The sequence below is a fragment of the Pithys albifrons genome, chromosome Z, assembly GCF_047495875.1.
Source record: "Pithys albifrons albifrons isolate INPA30051 chromosome Z, PitAlb_v1, whole genome shotgun sequence".
Taxonomy (NCBI): Eukaryota; Metazoa; Chordata; class Aves; order Passeriformes; family Thamnophilidae; genus Pithys; species Pithys albifrons.
Genome location: NC_092497.1, coordinates 76,481,726 through 76,497,715, shown reverse-complemented (window position 1 = coordinate 76,497,715; position 15,990 = coordinate 76,481,726). Strand labels below are relative to the sequence as shown.

General features: G+C 38.1%; 1 protein-coding gene across 3 annotated transcripts in view; it reads left to right on the top strand.

Moving 5' to 3' along the window:
* SYK (spleen associated tyrosine kinase) overlaps positions 1 to 5,535 on the top strand; it is a 99,583-nt gene extending 94,048 nt beyond the window's left edge. For all 3 annotated transcript variants that reach the window (XM_071580495.1, XM_071580496.1, XM_071580493.1), the window contains 3 exons: positions 832 to 972; positions 1,177 to 1,289; positions 2,852 to 5,535. In XM_071580495.1, the coding sequence (XP_071436596.1) occupies positions 832 to 972; positions 1,177 to 1,289; positions 2,852 to 2,924 (327 nt within the window). In that variant the 3' untranslated portion in view covers positions 2,925 to 5,535. The remainder of the gene's footprint in view (positions 1 to 831; positions 973 to 1,176; positions 1,290 to 2,851) is intronic.
* The last annotated feature ends 10,455 nt before the right edge of the window (positions 5,536 to 15,990 follow it).

The window sequence follows — 15,990 nt, the reverse complement described above, 5'->3', positions numbered from 1 at the left end:
GAGATAATGACTGTAGTCATGTCTGCATCCTTTTTTTTTTCCTAATATATCACTCTTGCATTTCAAATTATTTGTTCCTTCTGCCTATTCCCTTTCATCAGCGGTTTAAAACTAATAAGCCAGACTATGAACCACTGCAGAGGAGAAGAAGGAGGAGGAAGCACATGTTCCCTTTTGATGACCTTCTTATAGGAATAGTAACTGCCATCAGGAAAAGCATCTTAAATCACTGCCACTAGCCTAGCCAGAGATACTTCTCAATCTCAGTCTAAGAGCCTTGAGAATCAGTATCAAAGGTCCCTTCCCTTTACAAGTCCATGGGATATAATCATGTTGTATCCCTAGATCTAGTACTGTGCAAGGATAGCTTGACACTTGAGTGGTTGTAATGCAGTGTTATGGCACATTTAATCAAACTGCAGTTTGTCACAAGGCACTGTGCTTTGAAATAGAGTATCAACTTCAAGTATCTGGGTATGTATCTCTTACCCCTATGGAGAGCTGAAATGAAAAAAAATCTCTAATTCTAAAGGGAAACTTTAAATTAAATGTTACTGCAGCATGATTCCATATCATTTAGCTACATTTCATTTTACCATAGATTTCCTTTCAGTACATTATTTTGAAAGTGAAAGTTTAGGAACAATTTGGTAATACTTTTGGCAGAGCTGTTACCATTCTCTCTAATGCTAAGTGCATAAAAATGTCATGGTACTTAGTCCAAATGTGTGCAGATCTAAGTTAGTTCGGCTTATATGCATTCTAGTGGTGTTTACTATTTACTGTTGTCTCTAGGCTGCTTTATTTACTTTCTGTTACAACATATTTTAGGCACAAAGTCATGGAAAATGGCCAGTGAAATGGTATGCTCCAGAATGCATGAATTTCTACAAATTTTCTAGCAAAAGTGATGTCTGGAGCTTTGGGGTTTTAATGTGGGAAGCCTTCTCTTATGGGCAAAAACCATATAAGGTGAGTGATTATATCTGGCCATTTTTTTTTTCTTTTTGGTAAAAATTCAGATCAAATTTGAACCAACGCCTTTTCCTACTAAAAAGAGTTGTTGCAACAAATGAGTCAAACAATAGCCCAAAAATCAATTCCAGGCTTCTATTTGATGTACACTGTAATTATTTGCAACTTCACTGACTGACTGTTCTGGTCACCTTGCTACAGGGAATGAAAGGTGGTGAAGTTGCACAGATGATTGAAAGAGGAGAACGAATGGAACGTCCTGAAGTCTGCCCAATAGAAGTCTACAGTCTAATGAAATTGTGTTGGACATACAAGTGAGTGTATTGTGATGCTCTTTTAACAGAAATATATGTTAATCTACATTATTAATAGCAGAAAGGGAGTGAGGAGATTATTTCAAAATATGTCTTTTCAGCTTTTTTGTTGTTACAACACTACTCCAAACTTAGGAATCAGTTGCATGTTCAGGAGAAAATTATTTGAGTTACAGAGTGTACTACAAGAAGATGATTTTGCACAACAAAGTTTACTGGAACAGGTATATACAAAATATAGGTTATCATAAAAACCACGCAATTCTACAAAAGATCCATCTAATAAATTTTCAAAAGAAAGTTTGAAATAAACCAAATATGTGTCATTTTGGATTGTATTTTGTTTAATCTTCATTTCCAAGTCTTTACTGAAATTTCAAAGTCATAGTGCCAAAATATTTATTCCATTCCTCAGTAGTTTCTGTTTTGACCTATTTTTCCTCTTCTTTCAATTCTTTATGTACGCAGATTGGATCCTACACTGACTTTCGGTCAGTGAGAGGCAAAACAACTTTTCAAATCATACGCGATATGTCAGAAACTTTTTTGTTGTTATTGTTAATAACAATTCAGAAGTTATAATTATGAAATATAAAATTAAAAAAATAAAACCTACTTGATTTCTTTAATTAATATATTGCAAAAAATTTATTAAAACTGTTTTATGATTTATCATTTTAAACTATTTTGTTGAAGTTACCTATAGCTGTAGGAAGCCTCCAGAAAGTACCTACAGTATTGTAATGTCAGTTATTATTCCTGTTAATGATCTAGAAAAAGTGTGTGTCCAAAATCTACATTTAAGGAGCTGTAGTACTTAATTTTTAGGCATCGTATTTCTTAGATTTATTATACCTTGTACTGTAGAAAGAATGTGCAGCCATAAAATAATTCCTGCCTTTTGGTTTGACTTGAAGAATTCTGTAACAGTTCTACAGGGAAATGGACCAGGTTTTGTTATGATTAATAAACATATCATAAAGCATGCAGATGTTTATTTTTGAGTCAAATATCTTTAGTATTAGAAAAAAGAAAAATTCAGAAAAAGAAAGTTCAAGTCAGGCAGAGTAACTATCTCAACACGTAGTGTAATATTGTAAGGGCTTGTCAATTTAACTGTGTTCTTCAAATATAGAAATAGTTGCAGATATAGAAGAAAGACCATACAGTCATATAGTGTATGGATAAACTCCTCTCAGTGATTCTAAGCCTTCCTGTGTGACTGTAGTACCTATTGTAAGGCAGATATTGCACTACAAATATTCTTTTCTCTGGATTATTACTAAAATAAATGAAGTAGAAAATGAGCTGATTTACCATTTCTTTTTTCTAGTACCTTCACCAACCTCAAAGTAATGGGGATGATAGTAAATCCATTCACTGTATGCTTGGTAATGGCATTTGCCACTTGGGATTAATTTTGTAGCAACATTTTGATAGACTTCAAATATTGTGAGCAGCTTTAAATAAGCTGTCAGTGAGATAGAGTACCAAACATTACAAGGCCCATGCACTTTACAACTTTCTTCTTGCTGTGCATTGATAACTTGTTCTTTCCACAGTGTTGATGACCGACCAGGATTTGTTGCAGTTGAGATGAAATTACGTAACTACTATTACGACATTTCCCACTAACAGCATGAAGAACAGCAGCTTCCTTGTCTCCAGCCAGCACCCTCTGAGAAGCAGTTCAATTTCCAAAACCAAATGACTTTGATTTTTGTACTCCCATTTTCACCTTGCAAAGCTCCAAGATGAGCCTTGTGTCTGTAAGGTTGCCTTTTTTGCCTTCTGAACAATATCCAGTCTGGAAAGAGAGTGCTTAAAGTGTAGAGGACTAGAGGTGAGGAGCAAGGCTGTCACAGCATATGCTTATACTTTTGCTACATTCAGTTTAATTTTATTTACAGTTTTATTTGCATTACATTTTGCAGTCCTGTAAAACCTGTTTAATGACCTTGAACCCTCTTCCTCTCCTGTGTTGGAATGTGGATTGAAATTTAGATTCTTCTTATTAATATTCTTAGCCTCCAAATGTATTCAGTTTTTCCAGGAAGAATAGCACAAACATTTCTCCCTGTGAAAGCCTGTCAATTGCTTTGACTGACAATGTGTTTGATTTTATCACTAAACGTCTTTAAAATCAAATCATATTCCTCTTAGTAGTCAAGTAGGCAGAGGAGAACTGGAGAGCTGACCTTCTAGCATCATCATTTGCTTTAAATGTGACCAGCTGCTCTTGTTCCTCATCTCATGTGTGGAGCTTAGCTGTTCCTCAGGGAGTTACTTTTCTTCCTGATGAAATCTGAGAACACAGCATTTTACTCTCGTCTTTGAGGAAAACATGCCCACACCTAAGATAATGGTTCTGGATTTTAACATAAACTCTGTCACCGCATTCCTGAAAATACACCTGTGATGGAGCAGCACCTATCTTTCTCTGTGCTGTTTCATCCTTCTCCAGACATATCTTTTCCATGTATCTATCTGGGTGTACCAAAGTTCCTTGGATTGTGTCTTGAGCAGCAATAATTTTTATCTTTTTTTCAAATCTTTCTTGAAAAGCATCTGCGACAATTTCACCACACCATATCACCTCTAAAATTAAATTTCACCTGTATCATAAACATTTTAAAATAGTAATATGGACGTCAAGATTATTTTTGTCTGCTCCAAAATCTTAGTCCTGTCATCAGTCCCTGTGGCTATTCAGGAAAAGGTATTTGTCTTATTACTCTTCTGTAATGTTGTGTGCATCTCCATTAGATTGGAAGTATAGTAGTAGTAATTACACATAATGTAATCAGCTTCTGATTCTGTTTTTACCCTATGCTTTGCTTGTCCAGTCTCATTTTTAAATATTATCAATATCAAAATTTCTATCACTTATTACTTACAAGCCGCTACTTTATTGTCATTTGCATAGGTTTCAGGTGTCTATACACATTACATCTGCTAGATAGAGATTTTAGAAGAATATAAAGAATAAGGTTTAGAGGTAGATATATTTATTGCTTATGGCTGGTTAGAGTATATGTGTTTAATTTTTATGTGAACAAGATATTCTTAGAGATGCTGTGATATTTTTTTCTGTAGCAAAGAAATCGCATGAGCAATTAACATAAGAAAGGGAAATAATTTTCTTAAGATGCAAGACTATAAACAAATATAGGATTTACTGTATTTTTTTTTTCTTTTTACTAAGGTTATAGTCTATTTGTTAAATAATAACGGGTGACTTTTGGTAGTTTAGTCTTTGGTGTGGAGTGTCGGATGCTTCAGAAACCACATACTACTAAAAAAAATTGACCGTAATAGACCATGTTTCAAATGTGACCAAATGTCACTTAGATTGAAGATGGTTTAATTTTTTGTTTTCTTTTTAAGAAACATTTTTCTACAACACCAGTTTGTGCAGAAGCTAGCCATAGGTATACATAGGTGTTTTGTCACTTTGGTTGTGTTGCAGAGAAATTTTTATCTCTACATGTGCAATTAGTACATTTATGGGGATACTAGTTATAACAAAGTTGCACAAGCCGCACAAATCGCTATTAACCTGCAAATGACAGCATTCCGTTTCCCTGAATGAGAGATACATCTCTTTATATCCCTCACTCTCTTTAAAAGTGATGTCTGATAAACAAAACTGAAGGATTATGTCTTCTCCTGTTTTCTGAGTGAACATCAACATCACTTTCTGGTGTTACTTGATTATTCTTAACTTCGCTATTATATAATAAAAGTTTACAACGAGAATATAAAGAATTGTGAAATAAATGGATTAGGTTTTAAAATTTAAATTAAAGACAATTTTACAAAATATGTTGGTTTTAAAAAGAATCCTTTAAAATTTTTATGCTTTCTAAAAAAATGCTGATGCTGTTCAGAGTGTGTATATATACTGAGTTACTCTGGTTGTTGTGGAAGACTGAGATTTTCCTGTTAACAATGAAAGGTACCTCGCAGGACAGATAAGCCCACTGAAGCCTGAGCTGCTTTTAGAGTTATTCAAGACTAGTAGGAAACTTCCAAAATACTCATGTGGTTTGTTATACCTAAGTCTTTTCAAGATGGTGCTTACCAACAACACTATGCTGAATCTGGAAGGTTAGAGGTGTCAGGAGTCAGTGCAGTGTATCAGCTCGTCAAGAATTTCTGCCTTACAAGTATCAGCTATGCGGGACTTAAGTCACATTGTATGCCATGGAGCCTCCCTCATAGGTGCAGACAACTATTCTAGGTATTCTGAAATAAAACAATGATACCTCAGTTTTTCCTTTAGATTTTTCTGCATGCTCAAGTTCTCAGGAAAGCAAAGGCTGAATGGGTCTGAATGTGAATTTGAATAATAAACAATAAAGGCAGAAGGGCAGACAACTCTTCAGACAGGTACTTACCTTTGTGGTGGATTAGTCACTTACTGACTTACACTGCTCTGCTGTGATTGCTTTCCTGTGTAGCAATTCTAGCCTCATTTTTGCATCTTCCCACTTGTGAGACTGCACCATCAACTGTTATGAAGAATCTGTTGTCTTTTGGCTATCTGGATTTAGTTGTCTTTATTTTTAGATTAACTGTTATCAGAAATGCCACTTGGTGGTGTAGGCTCACACCTACTTAATCATCATGATGGAGTTAAGGGGTAGGAAACTGCAGCATGTCGTAAGGGGTGCTGCTGGTGGTGAAGAAGAAGCAGGTGATAACATGCTAAGAGGGTTTTTCACTGAAGGAAAACAATATAATTACACCTTTGTTTAGGATTCAAGGTTACAAAATCATTTGAGTTTTCTGGAGCACAGGAGACCATGCACCTATTTTCATAAAGACCCAACTAAATTCCTTAAAAGGTCCAGTCTCTCCTTCCTTCTAATATTATGCAAAAAGAGGAGAATGAGAAATACCCATAATTTTCACCTCTCAAATTGTCACAGTCGGCACTCATCTGTGAGTGGCCTGCTCAGCCAGGGTGTGCACCAAGTCAGTAGAGTGTCCTTGCCCTAGCCTCCCAGGAGCTGGCAATGCCCAGTCATTCCAGATGGAATGATGCACTTATCTGACCATTCCTGGAACCCTCCCCTCAGCCCCAGCTGTCTCTGGGCCTGTGTTACAGAGAAACTTGTTAATCTCTTTGCTCCTTGCTGTGAAGCAATGTTGCATGTAAGGACAAATCAATTATTTATATTGTGAATGGCTAACCGTGGATGATTAATGAAGACTTCTGAGACTCTGTGTCCCATTGTCTTTTAAGTGATACCTGCAGTGACAGACTACATGCAGAAAGATACAGACTATGTTCCACACATAGAAGGGAGTTAAAGTGGCATCTGAATTAAATAATACAGGGAAACATTAAGCCGCCCATTGTGATTAGCAGCCCTAAGTTTAGTGAAAGAAAAAAATGCACCATCTGATTATTGGCACCAAACAAAACCAGAAGGTGACTCAAAGCAATCCCAGACTCAGATGGAAAAGAGCCACTTCAAGACTCAGCATTACCATTCCCCAGGATTGTGTCCCCAGGCTACACAGTGTGGTGCAGTGTATGACAGTGGTACAACTGTGCTGGGACCCAGCTGCGCCTGCAGGGGTGGCTCATTTGCCCAGTGGTAGAACGAAGGGATTGTAGGGGTGATGGGCAAGACTCAACAGCTAAATTTCTTCTGCAGTAACCATACCTTTACTGAAGCCACCAGTGTTATGGTTTAGCTTGGCAAAATGCCAGCTGCCCAATGCAAAGTCAAAGGGTCCCCATGAAAGGGAGTGAGGAAGAAAAGACTCAAGAAATGGAACTTTGAAATGGCAAGGTTTTTATATTTACACAAAAGAAAAGAAAATTTAAAACAGAATATTATATAATATATATATACAATTATGAAAAGAAATAATAACGCTTTCACCAAGGTGACCCAAGTTAATAACACAGATTCCAACCACCCAAACCCCAGAAAACCTTCCAGAACCTCTTCCTGAGAAATCTTCCAGCAAGAGAAAAGGGAAATTAACAAGAAAATGTTCACCTCCCTAGATAAACAACAACGCGGAGAGTGGCAAGGCCTAATCTCAGGAGTCAGTGCAGCACAACCTAATGGGGCTGAGGCAAAGACCAAAAGAGACAGAAATTCCTCCTCTCTCTCTTTTTATACCCCTTGACACTTCTTGATGATGTCAGATGATATGAAATACCTCTTTGGTTGCTTAAGTCAGATGATGCTTGTCCCTTCTTATCTATGTCACATCCTTTGAGGCCTGCCAAAACTGAGGCCTAAATACGGCCTAAACTGAAACTAAAGCCCAAACTACCACAACCTGGTAACCTGTGAAGGTTTGCAACTGGAAAAGGAGAGAAGGAAGGAGTGTGGAGCATGAAACAAATATCAGAGTGGCAAAGTGCATAGGGAAAGATATTATCTCCTATTAATAGTGCTGGAAAAATGAGATAAGCCTATGTCATGCACATCTTCCTTCAGACTTGAATTATACAATGTATTCCTGTGAAACAACAGAGTGATGTAACACAAATCCAGCTCAGAAGAACAGTCTTCCAGCTACTCAAGAGTTCTCTGAAGTGAGGCTAGACCTGTGCATCTATCTCTAAACAGATATTTTAATTTTTTATCATTTATGTGTTAATTGAGATGAAGACCCACTGGGTTCCTTGACATGTAATTAACTTTGCACAAAGTTAAACCATTTCCATGAGGTAGTGGAGATGTGCACATTTCTTGATACCTAAAAAGAGAGGACACAAGGCAGCTGGAAAAAGCATCAAACTGCTGCCCATTAAAATTTATGACTTTAAATTTCATTACTTTCAATGTAAACAGCACCTGAATGACCACTCCAGTATAAGTGTGCAGAGATCATTAACTCCCCTTGTCTGTCTACCATCACAAATGCCTTAAACCATCAGGGTAAGAAACTGTTAGATCCAGGTTTTGCTTATCTTGTGTCAAAGTGCTCATGGAGGAGTCCCACTGCCTTGCTTTAAGCTACAGCTGCCCACCTACCACACTCTGTGCGACAGTGGTTTGGTAAGCTGAGGGCCAGGCACCTCATGCCTCTGCCATGTTAGAAATGCAATATACAACAACAAGAAATAGAAAAAACATTGCAAAATAAAATTCAACAGCACTGTCCTGTTACATTGCACCAGGCAGTGGTTGCATTGTCATCAACATCTGTTCTTTCTCCTTCCTGCTTTGACAAAGTGAAATCATGCCACTTTTAACAAGAGTGCCATAAATATAAATGCATGACCAAGCAGCAGAACAGGCAGCAGAACACTTGTACAGCTTTCTCTTGCACTGCTAAAGGACTCTTCTTTAAAAACATTACACACTTATGCACAAATGTGCATGTAATTTCTTATGATTTTTTCCTACTTAAGGTCAGTAATACCCTGTCCTGAGTTTTTAGTGCACATTCTCTGTAGCTGTATCATCATGTCTTGTTCTAATTTCATCAATATCGCCAAATGATTTCTGTCTGACTGGTGTATTAAATCCCACCTCCAGTAACCTAAATTTGTGGCCAGCTGGCAAAGAATAACTGATGTTGGTTTTCAGTGATGTTTCTAGCAGATAGCTGAAAGATATAGATGGAAGCGAATGGCTGTGAGGAACAGAGATACATTAAGAGATGCACAAGAGAAGCAAACTTCCTGAGTTTGTCAAAGAGCATCACTTAGGGATAATTTTTCCTCCCTACTTTGCAGCACTTGTAAATTGGCTGTTTGGCTTGGTTAGATGTTTCTTTTCTCAAAAGACACATATTTAGAGTCAATACTTCCTCATTTTTCCTCAGTAATCACACATCTTTGCCACAGTTGGGTATAAACACTTAGATTATCAATGTCATTTTGTTTCAGAAAGATTTCCACTGTTGACAGTAACTCTGCCAAATTAGGCTGGTTTAAATGTGTAGAGCTACATTTCTGTTCTAACAGGTTCCGTGGGCCTCATTCTTCTGACTACTATACAAACACATGCTTAAGTTAGAACAGAAGCACCGACAGACAGCCCTCTTCCACAGCCCTCATGCTCTCTCTGACCCTCAAAGAACAATGCAGACATGCAATGCAACCTTCAGTGACCTCCAAGAGGAAGGCTCCCAATCTCTTTCTCTCAATGTGTCTGGTTTTTTCAGACAATATAGCCACTGAAAGAGAAAAGGGTTCAAAAAACCCCTAGTTTCGTGAAATTTTGAATTTTGCTTTGCAAAGTATTGCTTTCATAGCAAAAACTCTTAGCTCATGAAACAGCATGCAGTCATGAGTTGCTTTGTTCTGGCACAGACTGTCTAGCAGTTATAGAGACCAGTGTACCATGTATTTGGAGTCATAAATTAAGGTGAGCTAGACACTTCAATAGGGTGAAATGGTAAAGATCCAAGATTTTGTAGAGTTAAAGACAAGATTTTACAAGTTTGACAGGTCATGTTATTGAACAAAGAAAAGGCATAAGTTCCAACAGTGATGAAGATGCTTCACAACCACCTGAGAGATAAAGTCAGGAGACCACTACCCAAATATCAAGCCAAAAGGAAACTCTACCAAAGATTTCACCTAGTCATTAATATGGAAATTGGAAGGTGTACCTATGAACTCCAAACTGCATAAATGGCTTATTTTACACAAACAGGCTAGGCAAGTTTTTTTGCTCAGTATGAACTGGCTTGCCTCCAACATTGTTAATAAATACTTTTGCTGCTAAAAGAATAAAAAAGTCTCTTAGAAATTATTTATTTCAAGGCATTTTTCGCTATCAGCCCCTTTGAGACAGCAAATACAAAATGGTGTAGATTTTTATTATCAGATTACATTGGTGTAATCGGACCCACACGAACACATTGCACTGAGGAGCCACCTCATTTTTTTTGCAGGCTTCTGATGCAATAGAGCATAAAATCCTTTTTTTTCTTTTATAAATATGTTGTTCACTCTGTCATCCACATATGCATGTCTTTGGCTATTTTCAAACCTTATGTCCACTGGTATTACTGCTTCACCAGAGGCATACAGTAATGATGTACTATTTTTAAATTTCTCAATCAGCCATGACTTCCTTTTAATTTGTCTACTCTGTAGCTGCCATAGGGAGTGTCTACAGTATTCATCACCTTTTTGTGGTTTCTATTTATAAGGAATAGGCAGGATAAATATGATTCTTGTCAGTGTTGGAGTGCTATACAAATTAGATTACAGGGAAAAGTACAGATTGAACCATGTCTCAGAAATTCACTCTCCAGTGCCAACCTGTACCCAAGTTAATGCAAATCAGAACTCACGCTACAAAAGTACAAAGCTCATAGTTTGTTTCCAATGCTCCCATAGCACTTTCCATGCCAGCTATAAAAAAACTCCAAACAGTAAAACCACCAAAAAACAACACAACTTTTAATATAACACATTCTTCTGTGTGTTTGCAGAACTGTATGTGTCCTACTTCAGCAACTGGGACTACTGTGTGGGTGTGACCAAAGCTGTCTATTCTCCATTCTCTATGTAATTTCTCATGAACTGTTAACAATTCAATAAATTAATAAATAATAATATTAATAATAAATTAATAGTTTTGCAGCAGCTGCCCAGGGCATATCTGGTCCCTCAGGCTGCAAGCTGGATGTTAAAGAAGCCTGTGAGATAGGAGCTGTGATAACCTCATTCCAGGAAATCATTGGAACCTTCACACCCAGCCTGAGGGGGCATGTCTGCTAATGGGCCATCAACGATTCCAGAAATACCCCATGATTCACGAGGTTAGACCACCCATTGCGGAAGTCCCTGCCCCGGGGGAGGTACTGGGTGCTCCCCACCTGGACCTGAGACTACATAGTTTGGGGGTTTGAACACACACACACACACACACACACACACACACACACACACACACACACACACAGAGAGAGAGAGAGAGAAAGGCATGTGTGCTCAGGGATACTCACTAGCCAACATGCATTTTTAAGAAAAAGGCAAATGGCCAGATCAGATTCTGACAATTTCTGTCTTAATCTATTATTTCTCTAGCAAGTCTCTGTTCCTGTTGTCATCTGCAAATTTTATATACAAAAAATATTTCATGTGTTTTCGACTCTCCAATAAAATCATGAAAAGACATTGGGCCTAACACAAAAACAGCATATTCTCCCCACAGACATCTTGAAAGAAATGCAACTCTTGTGACATGTCATTTTGCAGTTGCTAAATTCATTTAACCTGGAGGAAAGATATTTTAAGTGCTTCCCTCTAGAATGATAGCACAGAACTAACAAATCATACAACAAAATTGTTTTAATACATTCCAGAGGTATTGCTTGAGTGAAGTTAATACAAAGATTAATCTGAGTCACTGTCCCTATGGTCTTCACTCTTCAATTCTCTCATGGCTACATGCCAATTTTTTTTTGTTTTCAGTGGCATGGCTTTCAACAAAATGAGGCCAAGGGAGTTCACAATTTGGTCCCAAGTAACTAGTTAAGTATTTGAAGCTGTTGCCAGCATTTTATGAGCTCTGTTCAAAATTACATTTAGGGAGGTTTGAAGCATCTTAGATAAGACAGATACTGAAAAAACAAAGGATCACCAGGAAAAAAAAGAAGAAAGAAAGCATACTCTACTGAAATAATAGAAATTACATATATAAACAGATATGCACACACAATATTCCTCTCTTCCCAAAGTAAATTTGCATGATTAACAGAAATTCGCAAGTTATGAAAGGATATGCTAAGTTGCTTAAATCCTAAACCTTCAGTTGTAAGGAAGCGATTTATTTTGTACTATTAAAATGCTTAGCTGCAAAACAGAATTCAGTGTTCTGTTCAAATACTTACATAAATCAATAGAAAAGCTGAAAAACAGCTTTGATACCATCCTAAAGGAAACAGAATTATTTATTTAAGGAAAAACAGTATTTTGAAGAAACTAAAAAGGACACACACACAAAAAAAAAGTTAGAGCAATGGTAATGGCAAAGCAATCTGAAATACCTCTGCAGAATAGCAGAAATTCAGGAGAAAAGATTACTATCTGAAACTCTTTGTATGCAAGAATATCAACTTATGCTGTTATGAATAAATCAATTTTAAACTATTCTTTTTCTGCTAGATTTTATGAACTATTACCATAATCACATAAACTTGGAGTTTTTTCACATAAAGCTATGTATAACATAAGACTTCCCTTTCAGTGCCATGATCAGAAAAACTGTTTGAATGAAGACATTAAAGCAGTGAGATTCCAATTAATGCATGAAACACTCTAAATCTGTCAAAATTACCTGCCTGGATTAATGCTAGACTTAGAAAACCCCAAAGGATGGAAGATGTGGGTGAAATTCAGATGTGGAGCTGTACCCATTTCATAAGCCCTGCTCCACTGCCTTGTTTGATCCCAAAAATATGTTCTTTTACTGCCAAATTTTCCTTTTCCTGTCTCCAAGTAGATGAAGCACACAGTTTTACTTAAAATGAGAGTCAAGAAAGAGAATGTATTCCATAGCACAAGTTTGAAACACAGTGACTTTAGCTCTCTTGATGAATGGGTAATCTGTCTGATGCAGATGTATGGGGAAAGAGAAGAAAGGAAAGGAATGTTGAAGCCTGAGCTTAAAAGAGAATTTTTACAGAATAGCTGAAAAATAAAGATTCTTGCACTGAGAAATTTGAACTTCTTGTCAGAAATTAGCATAAAGAGAAAGAGATCTGATACACAGCTGTTTCATGTAAAAATATTTTATGGAATTTCTTTTCAGTATCTTCAGTTCTTTAGTGCATTATATTTGTATCACCAGTAAGGAAATTGACAACTTATTTCAGAACACAATGCACCTAGCAGAGGAAGAGGCTGTCTTTTCTTCACTGTCAGACAATCGTTTGGACTTCAAACATCTTGGAGAGGGCAAAGAGGGGGATCTGGGCACCTTTCTCTTCACATACCTGCACAGAGAAGCCCTGTGTTTGCTAGCACACAGATACACACTTTTCTTGCCTTTCAGAGCATCTAATGTTAACAAGAAAAGAGTCTCAGTTTTGTCTAAACTAACATTTTCTGGGCATATCAAGAGCAGAAATTAATCTGGCAGATGCATCAGACACAGCCCCACACTTTGTCCCAGGGCAGAGGATGATTCAAAGTGCATTATAAGTTGTGGAGAAACCAACTGGTACTCCTTATTTCTTTGGTTATGTTCTGACAACTGTTCCTGAAACCTGCACTGTCTACTAGGAATCCAGCAAATACAGAAGTGGTAAAAGATGGTAGAGGCTATCAACAGCACCCACGTGAATCTGTCTGTTCTTGCTCACAAAATATTTCAATGGGCAGCTCTGGTGAGCTAAGCTGCCTTTTTGTTGCCTTTAAAAAATGCAGATCAAATCGAAGAGCTTTAGATTCTTCTGGAATAAAACTAATCAATAGTACTGATATCCTAGCAGACAGGAACTCACCTAGCTAGATCCAGGCCTGGTACTAGTCCTCTGTACCACTCTAACCTGGATGGAAGCTAAAAAGAATAATTGCTGAGTAATAGATGTTTCTGCACCATGGCACAAGACAAATCCCACTCCATCTGACTTCTCTGATTTTCACATCAGTGCTTGGTGCTGGCACAGTTCAGTGGGGTTCGCTGTGTTCTTTGTGCTACCATGCTCTTACAAGCAGGCTGAGAAATGACAGTTCCTTACTCTGTCCTCACAGTGTGAAATGGAGGAACTCACCACCATGAGATACTTTGTGCTATAGAAACATAAACTATTAGGGAAAGCCAGGGATGGAAGATCATTAAAAGGGCTGCTGAAGAGAGAGGAGCAACAACCTCCAGCATGGCAAGTCTCTGAGCCTGACTGGTAGCCAGGAAGTTTTATACTGGAGAAAGCTGTAGGACCACATGCTTTTTCCGGTCTAAGTACATGTCAAAGACAGGACATATGAGTGCATGAATTTTTCTTCTGATCCTTTTGTACTAACAGTCAGTTTAGATTCCTTGCTTTTCAGACCCAATGAGATAATACAGAATGAGAAGACAATGAGAAGGGCCAAAGGCGAACTAGAATTTAATCTGGCTGCTGCTGTAAAAGACAATAAAAATTGTTTCTATAAATACAGTAGCAACATAATTTTAGGGAGAGTCTAAATGTTTTATTGAATGCAAGGGGGAAAGAGTGACAAAGAATGAGGAAAAGACTGTGATGTTTAATGCCTTTTTTTCCTCAGTCTTTAATAGTAAGACCGGTTGTACTCCAAGTACCCAGCCCTCTAAACTGGGAGAAGGGGGTGGGGAGCAGAATGAAGCTTCATAATCCAAAGGGAAATGGTCAGCAACCTGTTACATAACTTTCACACACACTCTGACATTGAAACAACCCAGTCTCATCATTACATCCAATGTGTGGTGACTATGTATCTTTCTACTTCTATAATTTTTCTCTTTCTTTTCCCTTGTTGCCTGTTGCCTAAGTTCCTGTGAAAATAGACACTCAGAAAACAGTATTAATGGAGAAAGATAGACGATATACCTTTATTGAAGGCTTTCAAGGTGCTCACCACAGGTCTGCGCACACACATGCACAGGCCCACACATACACCCAGACATGCACCCATACACACATGCACACAGGCATGCACACCTGTGACCAGGGATGTTTCAGTTTCTATAACCTCCAGAAATTAACAGATGAGATATCTATGACCAACCGTGATTCTCATTTCCCCTGGTGTGCCACCCATAGAGGTCTTCAGAACTGCCCTTTGGAGAAGCTTTGGACCTCTAGGCCTTCTTCTTCTGTTTTGTCTTCAAGCTATCTTGCAGGTGGCTTCTTAAAAACAGTGTGTCCTTGAGAGAGCTTAAGAATGTATGAAAAAATGTTTCAGTAACTTCTAATACCACCTAGTATGTGAGCAACTCAGGGAAATCCCTGTAAACAATATAATCCTCAAAAGCTACAAAATAAACACTAAAATCCTTAGGCATCACCCTATACATTTTCCTAAGTGTTATTTTTATTCTTTTATATTGCTATATTACTATACACTTATCCACAGACACCCCCTTGCCATGGGGGAGAAGTTTGCGTGCCCTCATGAGGTTGTGTGCTATGTTGGTGGTGGTTTGTGCTCAGGTAGGGTCTCCCATGCCAGACAGGTCTCAATGAATGGTCAGACAAAGTGTGTCCATGGGCAGGATGGGCTCACAAGCCCTCTGGCAACCATTGTAGGAGAAGGACAACTCTAATTCCAAAATCCAGACATATAGAGCTCTCTCAGCTCTGTAAGGCTATCCATCTAAGAGAAGGATATTGTAACCAAACCTATGTCCTGAGGTATTCATTGTCACCCTCTAAGCTCACTCGGCCCTGGCAGATGAACCTTAGGAATTAAAGGGTGGGGCATTTCTGCACACGCTGTGCCTCCCCTAAAAAATCCATTGCACAGGATTGAAGGGTTCACCCACATTGCAAAGCCCTGTAGTGAAAGGCAGGGGTCAAAACAGCAGGTGAGGGAGAGCTGGAAGCCACGCCACAACCCTGTAAGCTGACAGTTCAGGACATTGGTCGCTCAAGAGTGACCTTGGAGATGACAGTCTAGCTCAGCGGCATCCTGAATGACCAAGCAGATATTTTCAAGGAGAGCACTGCTTGCTCCACATGCAGAGGGGCCTAGGAAAGGTGGCCTAACCAAAGCTCAACTCCACTCCTCATCCGG